The 19819-nt window shown below is 40.6% G+C and overlaps 1 protein-coding gene across 1 annotated transcript; it reads left to right on the plus strand.

Annotated features, from left to right (window-relative positions):
• The first annotated feature begins 393 nt into the window (after positions 1-393).
• LOC307125750 (uncharacterized protein) lies at positions 394-6023 on the plus strand. Its single transcript, XM_079815830.1, has 4 exons — positions 394-501; positions 1000-1262; positions 1403-1498; positions 5496-6023. The coding sequence occupies exons 2-4, from the start codon at positions 1227-1229 to the stop codon at positions 5784-5786; spliced, it is 423 nt and encodes a 140-aa protein (XP_079671956.1). The 5' UTR covers positions 394-501; positions 1000-1226; the 3' UTR covers positions 5787-6023.
• Positions 6024-19819: the final 13796 nt, after the last annotated feature.

The raw sequence follows: 19819 nt of genomic DNA on the forward strand, positions 1-19819 counted from the left end.
CCGCAATTATAACTTCAGATGCATGATATTTTCATTTGTAGGGCCCTATGAAATGATTCCTTTTTTTCTGTTTTAATTTTTTCTGGATGGTTATATACAATTGTATTAACCAAAAAGCATGTCTAATTAATTGAAACTTGAATAATTTATCAGCAATTTATTAAAAGTTTAACTAAATATGTGCTACACAACACACTGTAAACCCGAACAGTACTACTAACTTAAAAAATGTGAGGACAATAAAATTAAAATCTGTTTAATAGTTAATATTAGTTAAAACTTTAACATTTTCTGAATGAGTAGTGTAGTTTTAATTTTGTGTGATTCATTACTTTTGAGTAAACTTCACTAAAGTACATAATATTTTTAAATAAACTGATTGAGCAGCGCAATGACGTCATCTGCGTCACGTCGTTGGGCGTTGCTCCGATCGACGTTCGAAGAATCCATTCAACATGGCGGACACTCGAAGGCAGCAGAAGTTAACACATTAAACAACTTGTAAGTACAACGAACAACTTGTGAACGTTTTTTCAATTGTTTTTTAAATGTTTCAAGAATATGTAAAGAATGACATGTTGAATCGTTTGGGATGTGGTACTTTTATGAAGGTTTGTGAAGCGAGGCAGTCGCCTTGTGCTTCGCGCACTTTTTGAATGCCATTTTAGCGCCACTATGTTAACGTCAAGCAAGCAGGGCAATCATTTTAACCTTAACTGTTAACGTTAACTCTTTTGAGTCAACGGCGGTTTTACGTTTTGAAAGTTTATTGATGCTGTTTTGGTAATGTTAAGCGCCCTGATATGGTAAATGTGATTGTATTCCTAACGTTACATGCATGGGAATGAACAAATGTTACTGGATAAATTAGAAGCAACTTAATGTCCACGGAAAATACATTGACATGAAGTTAACACGATATTGGATTAAGTAAACTAGTGCAATTTGACTGCCTGGAAATACTTGTTGTAAACTTGTAACTTTTTTCTTCTCTTGCAGTTTGAACTGGATGCTTGCTGAGATTGATGCTTGCCAAATAGAGCCTCAAAACACTCATCTTTCTTTTTTCTAAATTCATTATATTTGTTATTATACAATTCTGTGCATAACTTTTGTTTTTCTAGGTTTTCTGAGTTTTAACGCATCACAAATGTCAACCTACGGAACCAGTTCTATGCTGAGCTCAACCGACACACACCGCAACTCATGGCCTTGTTCAGACAGAGATGCTGCGTGACATCCTAAGTGTTTATGATGTTCAGGTAAGTTAAAGATGGTCCAAATAAGGTTCTGATAGGGACTGCTGTGTCAATTTGTCAACAGTAACTAGAAGACACTTTCTTCATTGTATTCAAAATTGAAAAAGTTGGCTTATTTGTGTTAATTTTCACTTGTTTTCAAGGATTTTCATGACGCCAACATGAAGCACACTTTAGTCCTTCATGCGATCCCGGTATACCTACGCGAGGAGTACCCACAGTTCTTTAAGACGTGGAATGTAAGTATTCAGTGCATACACAGATTTGCTAGGATCAGGTTGCTAGAAGGTTGATTGTTCAGCTTTGTTAATTATAGAGATGCTCCGATCAGCATTTTTGGGGCCGATTACCGATCACCAAGATCATGATCTGCCGATTGCCGATCACTGCCGAATACAGAATGGCAGGGGAATGGCAATCTTTTATCTATAATCTCGCAGAGTTTGCATCATTTGTAGAAATGAAACTAACTCTAAATTAACTGAGTCAAGATCTTGAAGAACCAACAAGTGTTTATTTTAGAAAATTAGATAACTTAAGGCTACTTAGGCCATCTTTCCCAAATAAATGTATATATTAAATGTATATAATTATCTCACCTAAATATTTGATCATGCAGTGCATTTGTTTTAAAAAACAATTTTTCAGGTAGGTCTAACATTAGTATTGAGGTAAGAAATACTAAAGACATTTAATAAAAAATCAAATGTAAATTAATATTGGTCTTCCCTGAATAAATAAAATTAGATTAATCCTTACACTTAAAGGTCCCCTTCTTCACGATTCCATTGTTCAAACTTTAGTTAGTGTGTAATGTTGCTGTTAGAGCATAAATAATACCTGTAAAATTATAAAGCTCAAAGTTCAATGCCAAGCGAGATATTTTATTTAACAGAAGTTCCCTTTCAAAGCCTACAGCGAACGGCTGGCTTGGACTACATCCTGGTACTTCCTTCTTTAATTACGTCAGTAGAGCAGTAGAACAGACTAACCTCCGCCCACAAAGAAACGCGAAAAAGGGGGCGCGGTCTTGTTGCTGTCCCACGTGGAGAAGCGGACGGTCGCGTGGAGAAAAGGAACTGTTGCGTTGAGTGTGTTTATCGCCATGTCATCGAGACGCTGTTATTTTCATCCAGGAGTCAAATCACCTTTGTTTGGCTTTCCCAGGGACGCTGTAGAGATTATTGAACGCATACATCTCTCCGTTAAGAGGCGTGACCTTTCCAACGTGCGCTAAACTGCTGTCAAATTACAACACAGGAACCGCTTTCACGTGCGCTAAGCTGTGGTCGAATCACAGCACAGGAACCGCTTTGCACAATCAGAACTCGTTACGTGTTTCTGAAGGAGGGACTTCATAGCACAAGGAAATCACCAGCCGTTTTTAGGACAGTGGAAACAGCGGTACACAGATAAGTAAATTGTGTGAAAAATACTGTGTTTTTTTACACGCGAAACATGAACACATGTTATATTGCACACTGTAAACACAATCAAAGCTTCAAAAAAACACGAAGAACGGGACCTTTAAGGTTGCAAAAGTTAGTCATTCCAGAGCAGTGAGTGTCATAAAGGTTCATCAAACAACACAAGACAGAGAAACTCAGAGACAGCAGCAGTTTATTCGACAGCTGTCACTTTAAGAGCGAACACGGATACGGTTACATGCAGTTGCACAAACGTTAACGTTCACTCGAGTCACGACGGGGTTTACGTGCATACTCGTCAAGACGGTAATTTAGTACATACATTTGGGTGTATCTGACCATTTCAGCGCAATTTGTACTCGCAAGCTTTTTGTGAGATGGCCTGTGTGTGTGTGTGTGTGTGTGTGTGTGTGTGTGTGTCTCCAGACCGTGCGCGCGAGTGCTGAGCGGTTTGAACACTGGCAAGTATGCAATAAATGCAAATGATAAACTTAAGTGACGATGCGACACTGCCTCGATTGTGCAAAGTGGCAAATCCTGTGTCAACTGTGCAGCTTGATTTTAGTGCAGATGCGATGCGCTGATGTGAAGCCATTTGAGCACTTTGAAAGGGAGAGAGAGCGCGCGCACGCGGTGCATTCACGTGCGCTGTTTGTGAACTTACATCCCACAGAAAGTTTTCAAATGACTGCGTAAGTTATTTAATATAGAAATATGAATTGTACCTCACCTTCAGCATTATAATTATTTTACCCGCGCTGGAAAGAGAATGAGACGATGTAGCTGCATATCATGCCCTAGCTCTCACGGCAGGTGCGGGTTTTATGTGTCGTCAGCATGCGATCGGTTCATGAGATCGGCCTTTTTGGAGACCGCCGATCATCATCCCAAAGCGATTATCGACCGATCGAGATCGGTTGCCGATCAATCGGAGCACCCCTAGTTAATTATTATTGTTGTTTTTATTTGTATTATTATAAAAATCTCTCAGTGATCTGGTAATTATGTAATAGTACCTATGAAATTTTTAAAACATTGAAATGTGTTAATGTCTTTGAAAGAAATCTATTAGGTTCAACAAGGCTGCATTTATTTGAAGCTAAAATTTCCAGCATCATTACTGTAGTCTTCAGTGTCACATGATCCTTCAGAAAATATTTTAATATTTTTGCTGCTTTAAAGGATTAGTTGAAAATTTCCTGATAATTAACTATCTCCTATCTCATCCAAGATGTTCATGTCTTTCTTTCTTCAGTGGAAAAGAAATGAAGTTTTTTGAGGAAAACATTCGAGGATTTTTCTCCACATAATGGACGTCAATGGAAACCAACGGTTGAAGGTCCAAATCAATGCAGTTTCAAAGGAAGGGCTTCAGAGGCTCTGCACGACCCCAGATGAGGAATAGGGTCTGATCTAGACAAACCATCGCCACATTTTCAAAATAAAATGTAACATTTATATACTTTTTAACCTAAGTTGTTCATCTTCGCTGACCTGTGACACAGAATGGATTACGTAATCACGTTGTAAAGGTCACACTAGACGTAGGCGGAAGTACCGCCCCGTGTTTACAAAGTGCTTGTATGAAGAATAATACAAATATCCTTTAGCAAAAAAAGGTAACACAGCGATGACAGACAATTTGAAGTTGGAGATGGAGGTGTTTTTTTGTAAAGTCCGTTTGTATTAGTCTTCGCATGTTCGCTTGGGGCGGTACTTCCACCTATGTCTAGTGTGACCTTTCCAACGTGATTACGCAATCAGTGCTGTCGCAGGGCAGCGCAAGATGAGCAATTTAGGTTAAAAATTATATACATATATTTTTTTTTGTTAAATGGCAGATGTTTTCACTAGATCAGACCCTATTCCTTGTCTGGGATCGTGCAGAGCCTCTGAAGCCCTTCCTCTGAAACTGCAGTGATTTGGACCTTCAGCCGTTGGTTCCCATTGAAGTCCATTATGAGCAGAACAATCCTGGAATGTTTTCCTCAAAAAACTTCATTTCTTTTCCACTGAAGAAAGAAAGACATGAACATCTTGGATGAGATGGGGCGAAGAAATTATCAGGAAAGGTTCATTTTGAAGTGAAGTAATCCTTTAAGAAACGTATTAATATTATTAAAAAAAGGGAGAAAAAAATATATACTTTTATTCATCAAGGATGTTTCATTCGTCAAAATTGACAATGAAGACATTATGTAACAAAATATTTATATTTCTTAAATGTAATAAACAAAATTAATAAATACAAAATAAATGCTGTTCATTAAACTTTATCAAAGAATCCTGGAAAAAGTATCACAATTTCCACAGAAATATAAAGCAGCACAACTGTTTTCAACATGGATAATAATCCATAAATGTTTCTTGAGCAGCAAATCATCATATTAGAATGAATTCTGAAGGATCATGTAACACTGAAGACTGGAGTAATGATGCTGAAATTCAGCTTTGATCACAGGAATAAATTACACTTTACTATATATTCATATAGAAAAGTTATTTTAAATTTGTTGTAATTTTGACAATATAATTAATGTTTTTTTTTAATTATTATTATTGTATTTTGATTACATAAGTGCAGCCTTGGTGAGCATGAGAGACTTCTTTCAAAAGCATAAAATTTAATGTTACCAAACTTTTGGCAGGTACTGTACCCAGCATTTAAATGATATACATTGCAAGAATATTCACCTACCTATATAATTGCCTGTTGAGCAGTGACCTGTGGAATACTCATCTTTAATATAAATGCTATTGTCTACTTCTAATGTACTAAGTTAAACTTAAACCTCTGTGCTTCTTCCAGATGGAGGTGTCAGATAAACCAGACATCACAGACTGTCCTGTTGCTCTTGTCATGGTCAACAGAGGCACGACTAGTCCAGTTCATTTCAATCCTGCAAGCACTGCTATTGTGGTGGAAGATGATGTTGTGATGAGTGATAGCCCCAGGTTTGCCGATGCATTGTTGTTTGGGTTGATCTATATATTGCGTTTGGACTACCCCAGGAAACTCACTCTTACTTCTAGCTTCGTCCAGAAAGTACTGATGGGTCTTGATGGTAAACCACTGAAATTTGTCCACCTGTCTACTTAATCTAAAAAATGAGCTGTTACAAAATGTGTAGGCGACGTTAAGTGTTGTATTTAGGCACATGCATATGTCTGTTAAAACATTTGCATGCGTTTGTGGTGCCCAGTAACATGACTCGAATGTTGTTAAAAGTATTAATATAAAAGTTTACATTGGGTAGGCTAGTTGATGTCTTGCCTTTCAAATCGACTTCAGTTTCTCATGTTTGCATTTTAAATGGTACAACTTATTGATCTGAACATTAAAGGGTTAGTTCACTCAAAAATGTAAATTCTGTCATTAATTCCTCACCCTCATGTGGTTGGACACCCGTAAGACCTCCGTTAATCTTCAGACACAAATGAAGATATTTTAGTGTAAAGCTGATGCTGAGAAAGGCTTCAGATAGGCCTCCATTGGCATTCAGTACATTGACACTTCCGATGCGACGACAAAAGTTTTTGTGCGCAAAAAAAAATCAAAATAACACCTTTATCCAACTTGTTCTCGACTTCCGTGTGTCTCCACGACGCATGCGCGAGAATGACGTAGCGCCGGCGTTCGGACACATGACCCAGAAGCGATTTGTTTACGAGCAGAGGAAGACGCGCGTATCTAAGCTGTTGAATTCTACATTGATCGTGCTTTAGGTCTCGGCGTAGTTCTGAAAATGGGGCTTAAGTGTGCATTTCATGGATTCCCGAACGCCGGATCTGCGTCATATTCTCGCACATGCGTCGTGGAGACACACACGGAAGACAAGAACAAGTTGGATAAAGGTGTTATTTTGATTTTTTTTTTTGCGCACAAAAACTATTGTCGTCGCATCGTAAAATTATTGTAGAGTCACTGTGGTGAGATGGACTTTGTAACAGCGTTTTTAGTGCCTTTTATGGGTCTTGTGAGTGTAAATGTACTGAATGCCAATGGAGGCCTATCTGAAGCCTTTCTCAGCATCAGCTTTACACTAAAATATCTTAATTTGTGTTCCGAATATGAACAGAGGTCTTACGGGTGTCCAACGACATGAGGGTGAGTAATTAATGACAGAATTTACATTTTTGGGTGAACTAACCCTGTAATATGAGATGTGCCTTGTATGTACTTATTATACTTATTTTATTTCCCTTTTTTTGCCTTAAGTTTCATAGATTTGACGTCTTTTTATATATATATATAATTTATTTTTTCATTGTTGTCTGATGCATGTTTTTATATTTTTTGTATTGTTTTTTTGTTGTATTTTTCATTTTCAGTTTGATGCATTGCTGTAAGAGTTGCATTTCCTCAAATACTTGTCTATTTTATGGCCTGATGTCTTAAAACGGCACTTTAAAATCTTTAGAAACTTGTTCTGTATATTTGTAGTGTTTTTACATGTTTAGAAACAGTCACATGGTTTTAAAAATGGTAAGACAAAATAAAATTCAATTCTACAGCTAATGTTGCATTTGTGTGTTTTTTTTTTATATGCTCATCTTCAGCATGATCAATTCATTAGCCTTTGAGTCATAAGTGAATTTTGAGTCAGGTTTACTAATAAAATAATTGTTTTTGCATCAAAACAATTATGTATGGATAAATTAAAAACATTACACATGGCAAACAGTAGTATTAATTACAGTCTACTTAAATATCAGATAAAATGCAATATAAACTTTTAAGTTTGGCTTAATTATAATTTATAAATATTGTTTACTTAAACATTTTAAGTTGGTTTAATTAAATGTTTTGAGGTAATCGGTGTCTACAAAAATTGAGTATTCTGAACTTATCGGGTTTTACAGTGAGCAGAGGTTTAGGCCTACTGTTAAAATTGTTACATTAAGACATACATTATACTGTCCAAACTTTTATTTTGAGGGGTTGCCTTAGACCTTTTTCTGTGTATGTCATGATGAAAGTTTCTTTCAAATGAAACGGTTCAATGCTCGTGGCCTATGATTTCCGCGATGCAGAAAATGCGAACGGAATGGCGGAAAACAGTCATAAAAAATTGAATTTAGCCTTTTAGAATTTAGTCACGGAATTTGTCAAATTTTGGATGAATAAATCCAATGCAAGTCAGTAGCCAATATGGACTAGTGTAGGCTACACTGTAAAAAAAAAAATCCTAATTTTACGGAAAATAACTAAATTGTTTACAGTATTTTCCTGTAATTTTGAATTATGTTTAAAACTATGTAAAATTACAAACAATATCTGTAAATAAACAACTTGACTGTTATTTTAAGGATTATATCATTAATGACAAATTACAGTAATTCTCATTTTATAAAGGAAAATTACTGTATTATTTATACAGTATTTTTCTGTTTTCATAAATTACATGCAAATTCATGTAAAATTACAAAAAATATCTGTAAATTAACAACTTGACCATTATTTTATCATTAATGACAAATTACAGTAATTTTCATTTTTTATACAGTATGATTTATACAGTATTTTTCTGTTTTCTTAAATTACATACAAATGTATGTAAAATTACAGAACTAATCTGTAATAAAATATTTAGCTCATTATAGTAAAGGTTTATGTCCATACTAACAATTTAACATTATTCTTTGTAATTGTAAAGTAAATCTTATTAGTTTCACTGTAAAAATAAAATCGTAAAAAAATGGTAAATGACTGGCAGCCAAACAAAAACCGTAAAATTAAAGTAAAATATCTTATTTCAAATAAAGTGCAAAAACTTTACGTAAATTTACATTAAAACTTTGAGAGAAAACTGTTATTTTACAGATTTTTCTTTATTTAATTTAAGATATTTTACTTTAATTTTATGTTTTTGTTTCGCAACCGTTGCTGCCAGTCATTTAACTTTTTTAATTACAATTTTTTTTACAGTGTAGGTGTATTTTTACATTCAAACTGTAATTCTGGATACAAATATAACTATATAGGAAACTAAATATCAAACAATAATCTGTTTTTAAAGAGTACAAATCTGCACTGCTCTCCAGGTTGAAACTTTCAAGCCTCTGCCCACACCACAAAACACCACTTGACCAATTAATTAAATATAACAGCAAATAAAAATAAATATACACATTTGCTAAATGTAGATTAAAACAAACATTATTATTTGTAAGGTTATTTGCTGTCTTTACGTGTTCACTTGAGCGTGATTGGTCAATCTGAACGTCATCTAGAAATCTGGCCAATGACAACTGTGCGCGCCTTCTACCGATCAAATTTGAAAATGCACCCGTTGTCGTTGGAGTGCTCGCGGGCGCGGCTTCTAATCTGCAACAGGACTGCTTCGTCGGTCCATTAATGGCATCACATGGATCATTTTACATCTGTTAAAATCTTATTTTGGACGAATTTTGATTGTGGGATGTCGACTGAGAACAAAAAACATGGATATGAACAGACATTTAAAGGGGTGGTAAACCACGATTTCACTATTCTAACTTTAGCTAGCGTGTAATGTTGCTGCTTGAGCATAAACAACATCTGCAAAGTTACAACGTTCAAAGTTTAAAGCAAAGGGAGATATTTGCTTTTAAAGAAATCCATTTCTAAGAACTACAGCAAACGGCCAGTAGGCAACTACAGACATTCCTCCAGGGTTGGTGACATCAACAGGCTCAATATTTACATAAACCCCTCCTCCGAGAATATTAAATAGGGGGGGCGGGGGCGCCATTTTGTATCACGGCGCTGTTGTGGTATAGTTAGGCTGGAGTGTTGTTGCCGCGATGCCGAGGAAACGCTGTTATTTTCATCTGGATTGCAGGTCTGGGGTACTTGCTCTGTTCAGCCTTCATAGGGACAGGGGTGCGTTGCAGAGCGTTCAACATACAGCATGTTATATGCACGTGTGTATGAGACAGAAGGGAACAGGCGCGTGCGGGGCTCCCGCAGCACATCTCACGGAGGAAAACTTCCATCTTCGCGAGTTCAATGCCGGATTTGCACAACGTCAGCTGCATAAGACAAACACTGCCAGTGTGTGAATGCACGACGCGCGCGGGGCTCCCTCCCGCAGCACATCTCACGGAGGAAAACTTCCATCTTCGCGAGTTCAATGCCGGATTTGCACAACGTCAGCTGCATAAGACAAACACTGCCAGTGTGTGAATGCACGACGCGCGCAGGGCTCCCTCCCGCAGCACATCTCACGGAGGAAAACTTCCACAATGTTCGCGAGTTCAATGCAGGATATGCACAACGGCTTGTCCTGAAAGCTGGATTTACAAACAGAAGCTGTTTACGGGCCACAACCTGTAAGTCTGATTTATTTTTCATCGATGTGTTTTCCTGTAATAGGTTGTAGCAAGGAAGTAAACAGATGACAACGCTGTTCTGCAAACCAGTCTGTTAAATGCTCATTCATACTTAACGTTATCCGACGAACACCTAACGTTACAAACACCTAACGTTAAAATCTCAACAGCGAACTTGGCATTAGTGTAAATGATTCTTTGATTAGAGCTTTTATGTGTTGTTTATCTACAGGCATGCTAAACATGGTTCTGTGTGTGATTTGGCTAACTTACTAGTAAAGCCAGTGCTTAGTGTTTTGGGTTAATAGTTCTTGCGACAGATATTTGGCTATAATCGTTCTAAAAATACATAAGTAACAGTGCCATTCAGTAGCGATCACTATAGATCCGCAGTCTTTACTCTTGAGGACTGAACAGGTTCTGCTCGATCATCTTCACTAAAATGTTCTGGGTCTGATTCGGGCTCAGATTGGTATGGTTTTATTGACGCCATCGTTTCTAATACTGACCAAAGCACAGGCTGCGTTCGAAACCGCATACTTCCCTACTATATAGTATGTAAAAAGCAGTAGGCGAGCGAAGAGTATGCTCGAATCCTTTGTATTCATAAAAGAGTAGGCGAGAACTACCAGGGTTTTGGAGTATTTCTCGCGAGATTCAGACGTGCGTATACTACTGTTGCGCTCGAATATGCCTACTTACCTACTATATAGTAGGCGAAAACAGTACGTGAAAGGAGAAGTATGTTCGAAACCTCAGTAATCATAAATGAGTAGGCGAGAAGTTCCCGGATGGCCTACTGATTCCGCCCAGATTGTGAAGCACCCATCGTCGGATACTTTTCTATCCCTGCCTTCCCATGAGGCCACAGGAAAGGAGACGTCAGGCGGAGAAAAGCCAATCAAATGTGAGTATTACAAACCAAAATCACGGTTCCTTGTGTTAAAATCGCATTGTGATTGGGCTGTAAAAACACGTTTGATGTATGAGCTTCAGTAGGCTAACACACACACACACACGTCTCCAAAGTGGATTTACATAAACGATATACTTAAAGATAAAGATGCTTACTAAATGTTTATTTAACATCTGACAGGAACATTTTCGATAAGTATTGCAGATGACATCACAGCATGAAATAGACATCTGATCAGAGTGATGTGTGTCTGCTATAATGTAGAGTTCACTGTGGTCAACACTGCTTACTTTACATGAACGTCAGTAATGTTAATAGATCTACATAAAGTAACTAAACATAAGTTATCTTTTTTATTTGTCCATTATACTGTTGATGAATTGAGGAACATTAACACATCAGCAACTACCTCAACATTTAAGGCTATTGAGCACATAAACTTTTATGCTTTTATCAAGGTGTTGTTTAAGATACAGGTAACGTGAATGTTGTCTGATGTTACAGGGGCAGAAGAGCACGTGTGTGTTTATCTGGTGGAGACTGGAGAGAGGCTGATGAAGGAAGGCTGTCATCAAAGGCTTTGAGTATACTACAGAAATGAATAAAACATACATTTAAATCTTAAGTTGTATTTTATTTTAATTTCAAACAGAGTTATTTCAGCACTTTTCTGATTCTTGATGTCTGTGCATTTGCTGCAGAGCTTCTGTGGTTGAGCCTTGCTCAAGGAAACCTTCTGCTTATCAGTTCAGTGTTTAGCCCACTACACCACAAAAGTCATAAAGCTACAATACAAATAGCATGTAATTGTAAAAATATTAAATCAAATATGGCAAGAAATGGGATGCTGACAACATGAATTGTAAAATGTTTTCAGTAGTCATGCTGATGGAGAGCAGGCAGACGGATGTTTGGAGCAGACATCAGCAGTCAGATTGTCCCGCACATGTTCTCCACTCTTGCTTCAAGGTTGTGGGGTTCAGAAGGGACAGGAGGGACATGATGGACGGCTAGGACAGGCGAAGGTGTTCACGTGGTCAACTGCTTCATCAAGCTGTGTTGAGATGGCAGCAGATGTGGGGTTCACCGTCTGTAAATGTGTGATGGTTTGTTAGAACAATACGTTTGAAACTTTGTTTCATGGTGACTTATTCCTTTGTGATGTTTACTTTTATTCATTCTTTTACTCATTAATTCATGTTTCCTATTGTTGTCAGTAAATAAAATATTTTATTAAAGCTACATTATGTAACTTTTCCGTCCACTAGAGGTCGCCTGTTCAAAACAAAGGCGTAGTTTGATGACGGCACGTTTGAGCGCTGAATCTTGGGACATGTGGTCTTCACCTCACAGCCGGTGGAAAACAGTCAGGAAAGGACTCGGGCAGAAATCATGTTCATGGATGCGATTATTAACATTACTGTAGTCTGAAGCAGAGCAGGACCGAGTGTTGTGGAGCTGAGCAAGGCAGCAGGAGCGATTGAAGATCGGGACTATTATTATGGCATAGTCGCCGGCGGGACTTTTATTATGACACGGTTGCCGGCGCCACTTCCTGAGTATGATGTAAAGCAACTCTGTTTATCGTATTAGATATATCTGAGTGTGTTGAAAAGGAAGTCATGACGTTCGCTCGGCGGCTGCTATGACACTTGTTCACACTGCAGTGAGAGTAAAGTGTTTCACTGAATAAAACCGGAAACTGAGGGTGACGCAGATATGACGCAATCGACAAGCTACTCCCTCACACGCATAGCTCACACGTCCCGGTTCCTCGGTTAAAATAGCAATTTCTCACGATTTACAAATAGTTGGAAACATTTGGGATATTCTAAGTACTCAGCTGAACAAAATATATAACACTGGCCTAGTGGTTTCTGGATATTTTACTGCAAAAATCCTACATTGTTCACCTTTAACTCATGCATTTATTCATTGCTTGACTGAAAATTGGTATTCACATCGGCTGCATTTGTCTAGTGTGTATTCATGCATCGCTATGTCATATGACAACAAGTTGCATTTTGCTTGTTTTACTAAAACAATATAATTTTCAGTAAAAAAAAAGTAATATAATTAAGTATTGGTCAGCATTTGTTATTATTATTATTGTAAGTGTTTTAGTGGGCTAGCAATGCAATTCATTCTGGGGTAATCTTAATTTTGAATAGTGATAACTTACATTTTAAGAGTATAAAATCAACAGTGTTCTCCCAAGGTGAGATCTTCGAGCAGCTGAAAGAGGTCCTCGTTGCAGACTCTGAGGGAAACCGCACAGGTCAGGCTGTGGAGTTACTGATGCTTTGAGCTGTTACTGCACCTGTCACTCATAGGCCTATCTTTTATTTTATAATTACATGGTTGTATCTTTAACAATCCTAATAATAAAACAAATATCATGGGTTTGCATACATTATATACAAAGAAAAAACAATAACAAGGTTAGATATCTTTGAATAATTCATCATAATGCAATTAAATTTTATTTCATAAGCTTGAGGGATAAAACAGGAGTTAAATTTAAAAAGAAAAAGCAAAATATAAAGGAGATTTAGTCCAATTTTGCTTGTGGATGACATGTTTTGCATATAAAATAAAGAAATTAAAGCAGCACTGCAGGTTTTGCTCTCGGGGTCCCCCTACAGTTGGGAAACAGTATTGTCCTCTACTACTGTCGTAAACTGTCATTCTACATCAGGGGATGCATCGCACGTGCATTTGTTGACATGACAACTATGATAGCCCTGAACACTGCAGGAGTTCATATGCAGGTGTTCTGCTTGCGTCGCGTGTGAAATGTCTTCATCCCAGGTACAGTGGCATATGTTTCAGCATGTCATATGAATATCATTTCATGGGTTTTATTTTTTTCAAACGCCAAATGATCGCGATGCTCACGTTTACAAGCCAGCGTCATTATAGTAGCCTAGTCTATTGGTTCCCGTTTTACAGAATCTATATGATACTTCAATTCAGTGTTTGAGTGGTAGGTAATAACCATATATCGTCAATATTATAGGCTAATATCAAGCTACCATAGATGAATCTACAAATTTGAAAAATCGATTTGCATTATAGCTTGAGGAAAGACAAATAAACCAATATCACAGACATGTTAGGTATCCTAAAATATGATTTTATTCGTCTTACGTATTTACTTGCAAGAATGTAGCCCCTCCTCCTTCAGCTCACGCCAACGAGCAAACGCTGGCCCAATGTTGATCCTCGTCCTGCCTTTAATCCCATCACTTTCTCGTTTCCTCTTTTTGCTTTCCTCCGACAAAACCTTTGCTTTCTTATTTTTCTGTGCTGCTTCGGCCATGACTATAACATTCGGCAAACAAATGATAGTTTTTCTCGCACGTCCGAATTTAAAGAAGTGGGGGTGGTGGTGGAAGTGACGTATACGCCGTAAAGCAGTCAAATTTTGTAGTTCTCTTTCAAACATAGCTCGGTATCTCACATATGGGAACGCCCCCAGGCGTGATAGACTATAAGCACCAATTACACCACGTCTGTCCGAAGGATGGACCAATCACAGCTCATACAAGGAGCCCACCCTCTCCCTATATATATTGCTGTGATCCCCGAAAACGGCATTCTTGTTCTCTTCCCCGTGAAGACTTTCCTTTAGCACCTGTCCTGCTTCAGTTCACAAACGTACCGTCAAGGTAGACGTTGCCGAACGCAGTGCAGACTAAATCTGTTGTGGATTTCTACTCGTTAGTCATTTTCTTATTGTAGCTAACGCGTTAAGGCGAGCTAAACTTCATTTACTCACCATGTCGAAGGTGTCCAAGACCGCAGCGGAGAAAGAGGCCTCTTCGCGCTCGTGTCCGGCAGCATGCGGTTTCATGATCTCAGGCAGGGATTTGCATCTGATGTGCATCGCATGCATGGGTGTCAAGCACGCTCAGGCTGCACTGGCGGATGCGGAGAGTTGCGCGCACTGTCGTGTAATGCCGGCCAGGGTCTTAGAGAGAAGGCTTCGTGTGGCCGCTTCTTCTAAAGAGGATCCGGTTCTCTCTTCCGTCCCTCCTTCTACAAAGGTGATCCCGTCCTCTTCCACGCAGAATCCTTCCTCTTGGGGGGAGATTATGGACGTAGATTCACCTATGCCGCTTTTCGATCAGCTACTCGCGGAAGGCGATGAGGGGGAGGGAGACGAGGAGGAGGATGAGGAGATGTTAGCTCGCCTCCTCCGTGATGAGCCGGATGATGAGGAAGATGATGCAATCATGTCTGCGGCGTAAGCGTCCAGGCCAGTGAGCGCGCTAAGCGGCGACATGGCGTCAACGGTCGTAGACTGTGACCTAGTGGAAGTTTGCAAACGTGCAGCGACCAAGCTTGGCATCGACTGGCCCGTAACTCACAAACAACTTCTTCCCGCGTTGCCAGCGTGTGTAGCGGAGATGAAGCGATCGTGGGACAAGCCCTTTTCTCACCGGGTGCCCGTCAAGGGTTACTCGTCACGCGATGTGAGTGAAATGGAAGGGCTAGGGCTTTCTAACCCCCCCACGGTCGAGCAGTCAGTGGCCCACCACCTGCATCCAAACAGGCAGACCACTCTCTCATCTGCCAGTCCCTCCCTCCCGGGAAAAATGGAACGCTTCACCGCTTCCATGTACCAAAAAATATATAAATCCTCTGGACTGGCAGTGCGGGCACTTAATGTCACTTCATTGTTGACAGCCTATCAAGCCGAGTTGTTGGAGGAGCTGGGCACTCAGCTGGACGCCGGAAATCCAAACCTGGCTGTCTGGGAGGAGATCTGCAACATAAAGGATCTCAATTTGCGCACCTCACGTGGCGCGGTGCAAAGCTGCGGCCGTACTATGGCTCTTGCCGTCGCAGGCGAGAGATCGCTATGGCTAAATCTCTCGAGCATCGGAGACAAAGAGAAGTTAGATTTTCTCGATGCTCCAATGGATGCTAGTGGGCTGTTTGGCACGGCCGTTGCAGCGATGAGACAGCGGTGCGACCTTCAGAAGAAGGAGGGTGAGGCGTTCGACATATGCCTGCCACGCAAGAGAGCACCGCGTCCTCCTGTTCCCCCGCGTCCTGTTCCTCCGGCGCAGAACAGGAGGTTTTTGAATGCATCCAGGCCTGCGAAACGGCCGCTGGACGCCCTAGCTTCGCAAGCTTCACATAAATATGTTGGAGTTGATGGCAGTCTTTCTGGCCCTGAAACATTTTCTCCCATTCTTGGAAGGGTTTCATGTTCTGGTCAGGACAGACAACACGACGGTGGTGGCTTATATCAATCGCCAAGGGGAACGCGTTCGTTGAAATTGCACAATCTAGCGCGCAAATTGATTGTCTGGGGCGCGGCGCACTTAAGCTCGCTGCGCGCCACGCACGTACCAGGAGTCCTGAATGTGGGGGCGGATCTGCTTTCAAGGAGAAACCCGTTGTACGGAGAATGGGTGCTTCACCCGCAGGTGATGGATCAGATCTGGGAGATGTACGGCAAGGCCGCCGTAGATCTCTTCGCCTCGCAGGCAAACACAAAGTGTCCGCTGTATTTCTCTCTCAGGGACAAAAATGCGCCTTTGGGTGTGGATGCGCTGGCACACCCATGGCCGAACGTGTTGCTATATGCCTTCCCACCGCTGAGTCTGATTTCTCCCACCCTAGAAAGAGTAAGAGAAAACGGATTATCTCTCCTTTTGATAGCGCCCCGTTGGTTGGGGAGGCTGTGGCTGGCAGAGATTGTCCAGCTCCTCCAGGGTGAGCCTTGGCCGCTCCCGCTGCGCCGGGACCTGCTGTCACAGGCGGGGGGGCAGATATTTCACCCTTACCCAGAACGAGTCAATCTTTGGGTCTGGCCCGTGAAGGGTTAAATTTAAACGCACTCGGGCTTCCGCAGGAGGTTATAAACACTATCCAGAGCGCGAGAGCTCCATCAACGCGCTCACTGTACGACCTTAAATGGCGTGTGTTCGAGGAATGGTGTACGCGCAAAGGAGTTATTCCTTTTCAGTGCGCGGTGAGTGATGTACTTTGCTTTTTACAAAATTTACTGAACAATGGGAGAGCGTTTTCTGCAATTAAAGTTTACCTGGCAGCTATTTCAGCTTGTCATGTAGGCTTCGATGGAGCTTCAGTGGGACACCCTCTAATATGCCGTTTTATGAAGGGAGTGAAGCGTCTGAGACCAGTATCTAAACGCCTGGTCCCGTCATGGGATTTGTCCATGGTTCTGGCTCCATTTGAACCTCTGGAGAGTGTGGATATTAAGCTCCTATCTCTAAAAACAATTTTACTACTTGCTTTAGTCTCAGCTAAACGAGTGGGTGAATTGCATGCCTTGTCAGTTCATCGAACATGTTTGAATTTTAGTCCGGATGACAGCAAGGTTACGCTGCTGCCTAACCCGGCCTTCGTTCCCAAAGTCAGCGATTCAGCTTATAACTGCTCTGCTTTGGAGTTACGTGCTTTTTACCCCCCTCCTTTTTCTTCGGAGAACGAGCGGAAATTGCACACCTTGTGTCCTGTACGAGCATTACGCTATTATGTTGACAAGACACGATCGTTCAGGAAGAATGATCAGTTATTCGTTTCATGGGCCACTCAATGTAAGGGTAAACCGATCTCCTCACAGCGCCTTTCCCACTGGATGGTGGAGGCGATTGAATTGGCCTATACGTCTATGGGCTATAATTCCCCAGCGGGCTTAAAGGCTCATTCTACAAGAGGTATGGCTACTTCTTGGGCTTTGTACAAGGGGATTTCGGTAGGAGATATTTGTGCAGCGGCAAGCTGGGCTTCCCCTCATACATTTATCAGATGTTACCGTCTGGATGTCACTGCGCCTTCAATGGCTCATGCAGTTCTTAATGTGGCTCATTGAAGAATTGAAAGGTTATCTTTCGTTCTTGCCGGGTCTGTTCGGCGGCTTCGGAAAGCATGCGTTTCGGGAGTTGGCTATATCATTCCCATATGTGAGATACCGAGCTATGTTTGAAAGAGAACGTTAGGTTACTTACGTAACCCCGGTTCTCTGAGAACAGAGCGAGGTATCTCACCAAGCTTCCCTACTCGCATTACACGGGGGAAGAGCATGTTTAGAATGCCGTTTTCGGGGATCACAGCAATATATATAGGGGGAGGGTGGGCTCCTTGTATGAGCTGTGATTGGTCCATCCTTCGGACAGACGTGGTGTAATTGGTGCTTCCATAGTCTATCACGCCTGGGGGCGTTCCCATATGTGAGATACCTCGCTCTGTTCTCAGAGAACCGGGGTTACGTAAGTAACCTGACGTTCTTTTTTTTCTCGGGTTACTACCCGAAACCCGAAGTTTAAAAGTACGATTAAAAACGATACAGACCCCGTCAGGATATGGCAGACGTGTCATTCAACCTATTGTAAGTCGATGTATCATCACAAGAGGTTTGAAAATATATTATAAAGGTTGAAAAGTTACCTAGTGCTGCTTTAACAACATATTTAAGAGATCACGATTGTGGGTTTTGGAAAGGATAAAACTGGGTCAGATTAGTAGGGTTAATATGACAAAATAAATGGGCAGCTGTTTCTTCAACAAGCCCACAAAATTAGCAAGTTTAATCAATATTAAGATATTCATACTCGCATAATCGCATTCATACTTAACGAGATCAGGCAATATAGTACCTACTCTTTTAGAGCTCGTTAAGTAAGTACTTATTGAAAATGAGTATGAGTATGCGTTTTCGAACGCAGCCCTAGCCTTTATTATGGATATCTATGATCCAGCACCTGGCCACATGGTGCACCGAAAATAACCTGCTCCTCAACACCACCAAAACGAAGGAGCTCATCGTGGACTTCAGGAAGGAGCCAAGAGGCACACACGACACCATCCACATCAATGGAATGGCTGTTGAAAGTGTCTCCAGTTTCAAGTTCCTGGGGATCCACATCTCAGCGGACATGTCGTGGACGACCAACACCTCCAGCCTGGTCAAGAAGGCTCACCAGCGCCTCTTCTTCCTGAGGACACTGAGGAAGAATCAGCTCTCCTCGGCCATCCTGGTGAACTTCTATCGCTGCGCAATAGAAAGCATCCTGACCAACTGTGTGGCAGTATGGTATGGGAGCTGCTCTGTTGCGGAGCGCAAGGCACTGCAGCGGGTGGTGAAAACTGCCCAGCGCATCACAGGGACTCCACTGCCTGCCATCGAGCACATCCAGAGGAAACGCTGTCTGCATCGAGCTCGCAGCATCCTCAAGGACTCCTCTCACCCAGCCCACAGACTGTTTTCTCTCCTGCCCTCCGGCAGGCGTTTCAGGATCCACCGGACCAGGACCAGCAGACTAAAGAACAGTTTTTTCCCCAGAGCTGTCTCTTTATTGAACTCAAACCCCCGCTGATCCACTCCCCTCATATACTGATAACTCTCCTACCTCACATCCACCTTCACTTTGTTATTTGCACTACCGACTCTTTATTACAGTAACAACTGTTTACTTATTCATCTTGCACTACCACACCGTAACTGGATTATGCTCATTTGCACTGCCGACTGTTATTTACAGTACCTACTGTTTACATTTGTATTTTGCACCGTACTTCTAACTGTAATATGCAATCACTTCCACTGCACTTTACACTTTTTTTCGGATAGCTTCTGTCCATAATTTATTGCACTACCTTAATCCACTGCCATATTCCTAATTTTAGCCTAACATATCATTGTATACCTCTATCTGTAAAATTCTGTTTATAGTAATAGCCATCTGTATATTATATTATATTCATAGTACATATCCACCTGTAAATTCTGTTTATAGTATTAACCATCTGTATATTATTCACTGTACATATTCACCTGTAAATTCTGTTTATAGTAATAACCATCTCTCTATTTATAGACATATTTATATATACTCAGTACATATCCATGTCCTGCACTTATG

Source organism: Gobio gobio (genome assembly GCF_949357685.1).
Source record: "Gobio gobio genome assembly, chromosome: 4".
Lineage (NCBI taxonomy): Eukaryota > Metazoa > Chordata > Actinopteri > Cypriniformes > Gobionidae > Gobio > Gobio gobio.

Bases quoted from the DNA above. Each gene is read 5' to 3' on its own strand.
- LOC307125750 (XM_079815830.1), top strand. From the start codon at position 1,227: ATGCTGCGTGACATCCTAAGTGTTTATGATGTTCAG. The intron at 1,263-1,402 runs GTAAGTTAAAGA...CTTGTTTTCAAG, and splicing joins TAAGTGTTTATGATGTTCAG to GATTTTCATGACGCCAACAT. The intron at 1,499-5,495 runs GTAAGTATTCAG...TGCTTCTTCCAG, and splicing joins AGTTCTTTAAGACGTGGAAT to ATGGAGGTGTCAGATAAACC.